Consider the following 12,572-nt stretch of genomic DNA (forward strand, 5'->3'; position numbering starts at 1 on the left):
TGGAGAAGGGACCCGCTTGAGAGAGATGAAGCAGGGACCCCCACTACATAATGTATGAAATTGTGTTAGATTAAATTTTTTCATAGATAGATCCATACACTTGTTTGACAGCACTGTCAACCGTGTTGTGTAAATTCATGTTTTCTTTTTATTTCAGACATTTAGACACTTGAACCCTCAGTACTTATTAAACTTGAGCATTGGGTCTGTAGTACTGGGTCTGCTCTTTCTTCCCTCTACACCAAAGGGTGTGAGCATGACTCTAACTCGTTTCAATATTACTGAGTTATCTTATGCTAATGCCACCATGCACATTTGTAAAAGGAAAGTAGGCTACCATCATGCTATAATATTGTACATTGAATGAGCAGCAAACAGACTGGACAGGATATTTCCCCAGTAGGGCAGACCAAATAAATAAATAATAGAAGGCACCATAACACATTGAATTCAAAATATTACTTTGGTTCACACTGCATTTTATTGAATAGTAAATAACAAACACACAAGAATATAACATCATTACCTTTCTATAAAATGTTATTAAACTATCAACAGTAATACTGTAACACTTCGAATGATACAAAATATGTATCAGTCAATATAGTCAATATATACATATATAAAATGTTCTCTGAAATATGTAGCTTTATTTCAAATAACACAAAATAGAAATGAACATCCAAACATTTGCTGTTTGGACATTTATTGTTTGGAAACATTTACTGTTATTCTACTCTACAAGAGTAGAATAAGAGATTTTTAAGATTATTACTTTTTTGGTCAGAAGGAGCACACCTCCTAGTGCTGTTTTTTTTGTTCTGGTCCACATTCCACAACATTTTGTCATCAAATGATTGAGTCTCAGCACAAAAACTGGGGTGGTGTTGTTTGACGTTGGTGTTGTTTGACGTTGATGTTGAACAAGGTCTTATAGCACATTAGCCTTCATAGTTAGCATAGATGTTGTCTTGCTCATCTTCATCACTCTGACCCTCCACTACTCTCCTTCCTGGGTTGAAGTGTTCTTTGGTGCTGCTCTCAGGGTACATATTAGCATAGATAGCACCATTCTCCTCCTCTTGCTCTTCCTTGTAGTCTCTGAGGCCGACAAGAGAAGACATGAATTCAACGTAATGTCTGTAAGTTAATGAACAGCACAAGGAGATGGGAACACATTTAGCCTCCATTAAAATCAACTTGAGCTTTAAAATAAAAGATGAGATGTCACATACATCTGTACCCAATCTTGAGGGTAAAAAACACTAGAAATGTTCCCATAATAGGGACACATCATCTGCAGAATTTCCGAAAAAAAATAATTAAATGGCCTATATATATCATAGCCCCAGATCCATACAGCCCCAAGCCCATATATCAGCATAAATATGATAAAATTAGATTTTCCCGTTTCCATTGATAAATCAAACACACACATTGCAGCATTACAAACAAACATTCACGCCACAGTGGTCAAAGACTCTTTTCCCTTCCAGGTCAAACACCTGACAAGATTTTTTTGGGGCTTTTCTGCCTGTATTTTTATAGTGGGAAGTAGAGATTAACAGGAAACACGGAGAGAGAGATGGGGAGAGACATGCAGCATATATCGTCGTGAACGCAACTCGAACCCGCGATGCGTTATAGCCTAGGAGCCCGGACCTCTACGCCAGCAGTCCGGGCCGATGATGATGATAATAGTCATTATAATGATCATCTCTGAAGACGTTCTTCAAATGAGGTTCATTTACAAACACTCACCGTACTGACACGTTCTCATAGTCATCACTGTCATCATCGTTGCCATGGTGACAGGTGGAGACATCTGGACTGATGTAGTCTTCTTCATCATCATCTTCATCTTCATTGGCTCTGCCCGCTTTGTTGTAGGCGTTCATCACACCTGGGAATACATTTTACTGGTTGAGAGGTAACAGGGTTGAGCAGTAACAGGTTCAGAGGCAACAAGTTGCACCAGATGGAATGAGAGAGGTTGATATATTCATGGTTTGAACATTGTTTAGGATGTTAGGGGATTTCTTTTATGATCATGAGTTTCTCAAACAGCGAAGAAAAAGCTACAGTACAATGAGTAAAATCAGTACAATCACATCCACAAAGAAGTGGATTACTATCAAGACTGATGAGCATTGTGTCCTATTTTCAGCGAAGATATTTAATGTCTAAGGAAAACAAATAGGGCACTATTATAGAGCCCTGAGGTATTCTGCTCAACAACGTATGGGGTTTAAGTGGTTACGGTGTGATAATAAACTCTCTGTGGCTTCATCTTGTGTTTGAGTCAACTATCTAGCTCTATCAGGCAGTGTCCCCATTAGATTATAATGAAAACCAGCAGTAATCCGCTGCTAGAGGACTGGAGTTGGAAATCAGTGGAATACATTGATGTAGATCTAGATGAAGATGATTACTCACAGGCTGTGTAATCAGTATTGACCGCTGGCCTTCTGTGTCTCCGCCTCCACATCAGACAGAGACCAATCAGCAGCAGAAGTAAGAGTAGGAGCACACCTCCTACAGTCCCGCCCACTAGCAGAGGGATTGGAGAGGCTGAAAGAAAGAAAGAAACATGTAAGTGAACAGAGATCTACATTTGAAGCTGTGTCTTGACCAGTGGTGGAAAGTAACCAAGTACATTTACTTAAGTACTGTACTTAAGTACAATTTTGAGGTATTTGTGCTTTACTTGAGTATTTCCAATCTCCAATACTTTTACTTCTACTCCACTACATCTCGGATCCAAATATTTTACTTTTACTCTACTACATTTATTTGAAAACTAAACTGTAGGTTTTGATTATTATTACAAAACATTCACTAACCACTTCAGCCCTATATACATTTTGGCCATTTGAAAATAGCAGATCTACAAGCTCACAATGGGTTGCGATGCGACGCATTGTGAGCTCGTAGATCTGCTATTTTCGAAAGATTTGTATACATTTTTTACATTGGAAAACTTGTGAAATGGGACCTTCTGCTTACTTTCTACTTTAAGTACATTTTGATACCAATACTTTTGTGTGTACTGTAAAGCGTCCTTGAGTTTCTGAAAGGCGCTATATAAATCCAAGTTATTATCATCATTATTATTACTTTTATTCAAGTAAATTTTGATTCCCGGACTTTTACTTGTAACAGAGTATTTCTACATTGCAGTATTGATACTTTTACTTAAAGTAAAACATTTTAGTACTTTTTCCACCACTGGTCTTGACCCTTTACATGAATTAGTCTCTTACGTTTGACTGAGACGGTGAGCAGCTCTGAGCTGTTAGAAGTGAACGTGCGTGTGGAGACGACTTCATAGACACAGCTGTAGTTGCCCTGGTCTTCATACTCTGCTGCAGTGAACTGGAAAGAGGCAGAGTGGGTGGCATTCGGTGCTGACTGCTGCTTGATATAGCTGTTGGAGCCAGAGACGTTGAGGTAGAAGATGCCTCTATAATACTGGGTGAGAATGGAGCAGGTGATGGAGAAGCTGTCACCCCTGGTGACCTCTGAACGCCCTGGACCCCAGACCAGCTCTGCGTGGGGAGACGTCAGGGAGATGTTGGGCTGCGGCAGCCTCACTGCTCACACACACAAAGAAAGATATTTCACATACAGCAAAAAACAATTTTGAGGTATTTGCACTTTACTTGAGTATTTCCAATCTCCAATACTTTTACTTCTACTCCACTACATCTCGGATCCAAATATTTTACTTTTACTCCAGTACATTTATTTGAAAACTAAACTAGTTACTAGTTACTTTGTAGGTTTTGATTATTATTACAAAACATTCACTAACCACTTCAGCCCTATATACATTTTGGCCATTTGAAAATAGCAGATCTACAAGCTCACAATGCGTTGCGATGCGACGCATTGTGAGCTCGTAGATCTGCTATTTTCGAAAGATTTGTATACATTTTATACATTGGAAAACTTGTGAAATGGGACCTTCTGCTTACTTTCTACTTTTCGAACTTTAAGTACATTTTGATACCAATACTTTTGTACTTTTATTCAAGTAAATTATGATTCCCGGACTTTTACTTGTAACTTGTAAGAGTATTTCTACATTGCAGTATTGATACTTTTACTTAAAGTAAAACATTTTAGTACTTTTTCCAGCACTGGTCTTGACCCTTTACATGAATTAGTCTCTTACGGTTGACTGAGACGTAGAGCAGCTCTGAGCTGTTAGAAGTAAACGTGCGTGTGGAGACGAGTTCATAGACACAGCTGTAGTTGCCCTGGTGTTCATACTCTGCTGCGAGGAACTGGAAAGAGGCAGAGTGGGTGGCATTCGGTGCTGACTGCTGCTTGATATAGCTGTTGGAGCCAGAGACGTTGAGGTAGAAGATGACATAATACTGGGTGAGACTGGAGCAGGTGATGGAGAAGCTGTCACCCCTGGTGACCTCTGAACGCCCAGGACCCCAGACCAGCTCTGCGTGTGGAGACGTCAGGGAGATGTTCGGCTGCGACAGCCTCACTGCTCACACACACAAAGAAAGATATTTCACATACAGCAAAAAAATGAAGTTCACCCACTTCTTTACACCTGTAATGTGAATGTGATTGTGACAATGAAGCTTATTCTGATTCTGATTATCTGTGATTTCAAATCTGGCGTAAAAGCAGTATAGCTTGTCTGGAAGAGAGGAGGAGACCCAGCTGGTATGGCTGTAAAGTCAGTAATGGTGTGTAAACCACTCCAAATGTGTTTTGTGATTATCATTGTTGTTCAGTTGACTCTGAACATTTTCTGCATATTGTTGTTTCGGCTGAATTACCCTCACTTCTGAGGACGTAGCGAGCTGTGTGTTTCTCCTTAATCCCAAACGCAAAAGTGATGTCTTGCATTGCTGTTTATCCATGTTTTCTGATTTGGATGAACCTTTATAGTATTATTGGGAAGTAAGGACTATGTTGTACATTTTAATTGTTAGCATTTTCTTCTCTTTTTTTTAAATTAACTTTTGACAAATGCCTAGTTTGACAAACACAAAAAAGCATACATTTAGAGTGACACTATTTGTTACAGTACTATTTGTACTATTTGTTTAATTTTCCTCATTCAGCACCATGGTTACGTTTGTGGACAGTAGAGTTTCTACTGAATCCATTCAGAAACGGTTTCATAAGGCCTGGGCCATAGCGTGACGGTCCAGGCACCCTAGGCTGCAATGCCAGCCTGACCTGACCTGAGCGTGTTGCGTGTTCGACTCCCGGTCCTGACGACCTTTGCTGCATGTCACCCCCCCATCTCTCTCCCCATTTCCTGTCAGCTTACTTTCCCTATCCCTCTCTAAATAAAGGCATAGAAAAAAAATCAAGAAAAAAGAAAAGGTCCCATAAAAACTCCTGACTCACCAACAAAGATGTATACTGGGCTGCTGTCAGGGCTTCTGATGCTGTGAGCTGAGTATTGACAAGTATAACTTCCCTGGTCGGAAGATTTAACGTTGGACAGTGTTAACATCCCACCATTGGTCTTTTGGGATTCTAAAAAGGTCAGACGTCCAATGGAAGATCCATCCTTGTAAAAATTCACATGAAGAGGTGTACAGAGCTGGGGTGAAACTGAGCAAGTGAGGATCAACTGTTCTTCTGCTGAAAGAACTGAATTGGATGCAGACAATATAGGGGCTGGTCTAGCAGATGGCCTAGTTTGTCCTGCAGAAGAAGACATCTCACATTGAGCAATTGCTGCTTCAGATCACTGTTTGGAGGAACTGCAATCATGAATTACTGTTACACTTTTGTGAAGATTGAACTCCACTTGTTCAGTGAATTGGAATCAAATATTCATCCAGGTTCTATCAAAAGTGAAGCAATAATTTCAAATACATTTTACATATCTTACCTGAACAAACAACACCAACATCTTCTGACTGGCCACAGTCATGTTTCTCAAATCCTGGATGTGAGCATTGAGTCACAGAGCATTCATTACCAGAACAAGCAACATTATCCATCCAGATCTTACCAATGCCTTTTCCAAACTTTATTTGAGTGTTTGTAACGCTCCCACAATCTAGCTCTCTACAAACTACCGCGGCATCATTCATGCCCCACTTGTTGTTGCACACCCTCCCCCACTGACCACTATGATAGACCTCCACCCTGCCAGAGCACCGTCCACCACCTACTAGTCTCACCACTGGACCTGGTCAGTCAGAAAGAAGGAAAGAAAAATATAGAAAAGATTATATTGCACTTTTGTGATTTTTCATAATAATAATTTATTTGAAATGAATGACACAACATCCAGTCTTACCTGAACAGGTGACACCAGCATCCTTACTGTGACCACAATTATGTTTACCAAACCCACTGTGTGGGCACTCAGTCAAAGACTTTTCACTTCCTGAACAACGCAATTTAGCCATCCAAATTGGACCATTCCCCTGTCTAAAATGGGCTCTTTCAGGAGCACTCTGTGCCCTCCCACAGTTCAGCTCTCTGCAAACCACCTCAGCATCATTCAGGTCCCAGGAGTCATTACAGACTGTTCCCCAGCTGCTGTTATGATAGACCTCCACTCTTCCAGAGCACAGAGAAGACCCAACTAATCTGATCTGAGCACCTTCTATAAATAAAAGCAAAAAAACATCCACATTAGTTCATTTAATTAACTTTTTATTTTTTCAAAAGATATTATGGGGTTTTTTTTCAGAGAAGGTGCTGACCTGTATGTGAAGGTATGTACAGGAAAGCAGACACTGTAGGTGGAACAACAGAGCATACTGAGTTACTTTCATGAATGATCTTCTAATCATGTCAACATATGACATATCACCAGTGGCATTACACTTTGGAATACATTTATAGACTAGAAAAATTTGCTCCTCGGAGCACAGCTCCGCCAGGGCAGGTAGCTTATTGTGGGCCAACAATGTTTCAAGGCAATCTGACGCTGCGTTCATGATTTGAGGAATTTTGTTCAAAACAGGCCACTCCTGCAAACTTTGGAAACCAATCTTAGCCAGATCCTTCTTGATCACATGACTATAGAGGTAATGGGTACCAAGGCCCAAGGAATCGGTGCTGGAATAGAAGCTCTCTTCCGTGTTCTCTTACAGCATGCAGTTCCTATTAATGGCCCAGCTTCTACCGGTCGCAATATTGTTCACTTCGCATTTTGTTCACTCCTGCAAACTTTGGAAGCCAATCTTAGCCAATGGATTATGAAACATCGGACAGATCCGTCTTGATCACATGACTATAGAGATCATGTGTACCAATATGCGTGATGTTTGGACAAAATCTATAGTAGTAATATAAAAAAAATGTGATTTGCCAAAATCTGCCTCCTGGTGGCGTTATAACAGAACGACGTGAAAAGGGCAGAGTTTGGGGCAGAGGATCCTGCTCTGGCCTCCAGGGTGTGTGTGTGCACAATTTCATTGATCGGGCCAACGGTGCCAGAGATTAGCTGTACACAGACGGACGGACACATGGACGAACGGACACATGCACAGGGGACAGGGGCAAAAACATGGTCTCGGTGGAGACAAAAATGACATTCACCATGATTGCAATGGGACAATGAAGCAAAACATAAGATTTGGGGATCATTTCTGGAATGTGCATTCCTGTATCTTGTTTGTGTCCATCTAAGTAAAACCCTGACATGTGATATTGTAGTAGGTTACTTTTTATTGTGAAAACTTTCTTCATAACAACTCAATACTGTATAGTAACATGAAAGTACGAGCAGATTAAACGTATTCTCTGTTCTAACAGTTTTGTTTTGTTTTTGAAGTGCATTCTTAAACGTATCTGAAAAAAAGAACAGCATCACACAGAAGTTAATCACACTAAGACACTTTAATGCTCATTTTGGTATAAAGAAAATTTGGCACAATTAGATACTGATACGATAGGTGCCAATCAAAACCTGTCCAATGGCTTTTATCTCATTCAATGCACATTATGCTCATTATGTCAATTAGTGACAGTAATCTGGAAAAGAGAATGAGGGACAAACCCCTCCAATCCACTCCATGATGAGGGTGAGAACCTTCAAGCAGGCTAAGTATCTATTCTATTCAAGGCCTATTTGACAATTGAAGCAAGTGTATCTCATTCAGTCTTCCGTTTCAATGCAACTTCAGTCAACTTCCTCTTTTCACATTATGATGATATGCATGATGTCATGGTTGTGAGGAAATCGCCACACGGCCTGACACAAAAATAGCCCAATTCTCTTCTGTAATTCAATTCTAAAGTATTTAGAAATGTAAGTTGTCACTCATAATATACAGTATATTGAAACTTCATAATTAATATGGTAAACATTAATTCTGTTAATTCTGTGATGAGGCCAATAACTTCTTTAAGCTTTATGAGCGTTAAAATTAACATATTTTACTAACTGTAACTGCATTTGGAGAGACTACATGGTGAAACCATGTGACCGCTGAGGAGGGCAATATCAATGTCACAATGTATTTCTGGGATCCATCTAACAGCAGACAACACTGCACAGAAAAGCTGGGCTGTGACCAGTTGGTTTAATATCCAATACATACAATGTGTTAAGGGTGACGTAACAGTCACAGAATGCCCTCAAGTCAGTAGGCTACCAGCTATTATCATAAATACTTCTCACTTATTTAGCTACAATACTTCTCACTTCACCCAGATTCAAATAGAAACTTTAAGAATGTGTTAATGGGGAAAGCACACTAGACATACAGTTATTTTAAATATATTTTTTATCATTTAGGTTTTGCATTGATATTTCACGTACACATATTATGTATATCAGCAGTGTACAAAACAGTATTGATTAACATTCTCAGCATCCACAAAACAAAAGCCCTGACAAAAAACAACAAAAAACAAAACAAACTTGGTACACAGGACAAAACACATTATAAATATATTAATACGCAGGAAATAATAAAAACAGGCACTCACTCATGTTCAAGTACAGGATGTTTCTCCATATTAAGAGTCCCATGGTGGAGAGACTTCTCTAAAGTCTTCTCTGTCAGTCTCCAGTGGAGTTGAAGACTGATATAGGAAGATGTGGTGAGCTCTATGTGCAGGAAACCATGAACTGAGACTTCCTCTATATTGACATTTAGTTCTCTTCCATTTACATTCTCTATAGTTATTTAGTTTATAATCATTGATCACCAATAACAAACAATAAACAGTATGGTTCAAAAGCAGTTGGATCAAACTGATTATGAACAAGGTATAGAAGGTAAGATTTTGTTTCTACTGTTCTAAACTGGGAGAAAATAGCCATAGAGCCAAACATTACACTAAAAGTAACAATAACATTGTATTAATCAGTGTCTTCCTGTTTGTTGTTGGACATTTTTCATTGACTGCACATGCTCACAGTGGTTCCCAACCACATGACATCCTCAAGCTACCATGACATGCAAACACACCCTAAAAGTAGTTTGTGTGGATATGTGTCTATGTGTAGACTTTGTTGACTCTACGGGTTGAGATGGATGGACATCAATAGAGACAGAGTGTGGGTAGCTGGGGGAGTGATGTCATAAGGGGCATGTTATGTTGTGTGAATAATGATTGGCTCACGCTTGTGTAGTCAAAGAGAGAAGTTGCAGTCATTCCTGTGATTCCTATATTTGTTGACCTTGATGTTCATCAGCTGGATATATCCAGAGATGGCGCTTTGCAAACATGCCACTGTTTCCCTCAAACTGCCAGGAACTTGGTTTGCCCCGAATGGAAGCACAGTATGCGTTGCGAGGCATTACTGAAGATGTTACTTATTAGTCAGCAGCCAGAGTAGAGTAAGCGATCCTCATCATACGTTACACTCAAAGCTCATCTGTTGCAATATTTGTCAGCATTTTCTTATTTTTTCTCTATTCACAGATCCATCAGGATACCCATGTCCAGCTTGCTATTCAATTCTCTTCATTTTATGTATTTACAAATAAATTCATTGTATTATTTGACACAATGTTTCCAACATTCACTGAAGTTTGAAGTTTAGGCTTGGCATGGCTCGGCATGGCTTACTTACTTACATGGCTGTCAATAAATTAAATAAAACCTCCACAGGGTTCCAGGGCAGAGCCACAGGGTAGTCCCACTGCAGCATGGCTACAGACTTAAGGCCCCCTTGCACAAGGCCGGTTCTAGCCGTTATGGCGCCCTGGGCGAACCGCCCCTTCAGACATTCCCAGATAGTAGCCTGTATAGCTTACAAACTATAGTCAGGGTGCCCATTCCAGCAAGGTTAATAGACCCAAACAGTGATGAGATGTGCAAATGATGTGAAATTATTGTTTTTTCAGATTGGCAAGGCCCTCGGGATGGCGGCCTAGGCAGCTGCCTATATCACCTATAGGAAGCATTGGACTTGAACCTGCGTAATGAGTCAGATGTAATGTTTTATTGGTCAGATTTTAATGCATGAAAACAATGCATTTCTTTTTTTAATCTTAGCCACTCGTCAGAGGGCAATTTTGGAGTCAGTGTGGGAGAGGTCATAAAAAGTCATCCGCTTTTTCCGTGCAATAAATATAGATTCAGTGGGTAGACCTTCTACAAGTTTACAATGCATAGCAATGAGACACTTTGTGAGCTTCTGGATAAGCAATTTTGCCATAGGGCGTAAGTGGTTAAAATCCTCCTCTGCACAATCCCAATTGATGACAATGCCGTCATCTCCCATGCAGATCTGTAAGATGAAAGTAGGCTACCATTTGTTAACATGCTAATATACTGTCTGAATGATTAGGCCTAATAAAAGGATGAACAGGATATGTTTCCCCAGTAGGGCAGAAATGTATAATATACTATACTATAATACAATTAATTCCAAATGTGAGTTCAAGCAAAGAGTAATAATAAACACAAGAATATAACATCTTAACTTTTTTTTATAAAACATCATCAACAGTAACACTCATGATGACAATCATGAGCGTTAACAAAATACTTTAGTTGTAGTTAAAAATTAAAACAAGAAAAGACTAGAGATATTTAAGATTCCCTTTTTGGTCACAAGAGGGCCCCATGTACTGTCTTTTTAGAGAGCAGTGACATGCAGCACACATAGAATGCATTTTGACATCTATTCATTTCAACAAAAAAATCAAGCACCATAGATGTACCTTAAAAACAAAAAAGTAATTAACAAATATCCAAAGCACAACACAAATATATTTTAAGTTATGCAGTGTCATCCTTGTGACATTAAAAAGCTCCAATTCAGAGTTTCACCCTAATACATATTGAAATGGAATGATGGGGTCTCATGCAAAGTCAAACTATTGGGATGGTGAGTTGAAGTTTGCAGTTGACAGTCAACACAAAATGGGCCTCATTAGAGAATTTATAATATATATAAAGTACATAAACCAAAACAAGAAAGCAATGGCAACAGTAATAAAAGCACAATTACAACCTAAACCAATTCCTTTGGAACATTTGTGAGTTTAACCACAACTTTAAAATGATGTAGATCATAAAGGTTTCCTGAAAATGCATGCAACCTAAATAACAGAAACTTTTAATTTACAGCTTCCAAGAGATTATACTAGCCTATTTTGGTCAGCTCTCAAATATTTCCCAGTTTCATTAGCTCATTGTAATCAAGGACAGTTCAACATTTTCTTTTTAGCCGAATGTTTCAAAATATACAAACATGAACTAACTGTCAAGTCTACCAGAGGAGATCCCTCTCCTGACATCCAAATGTGTTCATAACTCAAAATAACAAACATATGGTACTGTTTTCATTCTGTAATGAAATAAATGTACGGTAACACACATTTGAACCAACTAAATAAACTGAATTCTGAACTGACTTGAATGTATTCAAAGTAACTGATGATGACCATGGTCATTACCTACTAGCCATCATAGTTAGCATAGATGTTGTCTTCATCTTCATCACTCTGACCCTCCACTACTCTCCTTCCAGGGTTGAGGTGTTCTTTGGTGCTGCTCTCGGGGTACATGTCTGCATTGGCATAGATATCATCATCCTCCTCCTCTTCCTCTACCGCACCAGGGTTGTAGACATGTTTGTCCATGTTACTGGCTGCCATGAAGTCTCTGTGGTCGACAAGAGAAGAAGAGAAGTGTTCGTTTTGATTTTTATGTATTGCTGGAGTGTTTGTGTGCCATTAAGGCCTGGATGGCGAGTAACTTCCTTTAGTTAAACGAGGCTAAAACTGTGGTGCTCATTGTTGCCTCTGATAGCATTGTTCCTAAGGTGGCTGGTTGTATTGGGTCCCTCAAAACCAATGTGCGCTCCAACGTCAGAAACCTTGGCACCAGTTTTGAACAGACTATATGCACCTCGACACGTACATCAAGTCCTATACATGTTTTTTCCACCGTAGGAACATTACAAAGCTCAGGTCGCTTGTCTCACACCATGAGTTAGAGATAATTGTTAATCCAAAATGCTACTGCGAGACTCTTAACCAGGTCCAGCAGAAGGTGTCATATTACTTCGGTCGTGGCCGCCTTGGACTGGCACTGTGGTGCTCACATATCTACATGGTCAGGCCCCTGTATATTTAACTGACCTTTTCCAACCTTATATG

General features: G+C 39.5%; 2 protein-coding genes across 2 annotated transcripts in view; both read right to left on the bottom strand.

Moving 5' to 3' along the window:
- The window catches only part of LOC311054759 (uncharacterized protein), a gene marked incomplete at both ends in the record, with an annotated part of 106,890 nt that overhangs the window by 40,298 nt on the left and 54,020 nt on the right, over positions 1-12,572 (bottom strand). The gene's annotated exons all lie outside the window — the stretch shown is intronic.
- On the bottom strand, positions 896-8,992 carry LOC311055726 (uncharacterized protein). Its single transcript, XM_084071995.1, has 10 exons — positions 8,941-8,992; positions 6,705-6,737; positions 6,293-6,604; positions 5,879-6,181; positions 5,386-5,688; positions 4,178-4,504; positions 3,264-3,593; positions 2,437-2,571; positions 1,762-1,903; positions 896-1,101 (listed from the first exon to the last, which is right to left on the bottom strand). The coding sequence occupies exons 1-10, from the start codon at positions 8,981-8,983 to the stop codon at positions 942-944; spliced, it is 2,088 nt and encodes a 695-aa protein (XP_083928121.1). The 5' UTR covers positions 8,984-8,992; the 3' UTR covers positions 896-941.

This window comes from Gymnoscopelus microlampas (genome assembly GCF_963454915.1).
Source record: "Gymnoscopelus microlampas genome assembly, chromosome: 11".
NCBI classification, from domain to species: Eukaryota; Metazoa; Chordata; class Actinopteri; order Myctophiformes; family Myctophidae; genus Gymnoscopelus; species Gymnoscopelus microlampas.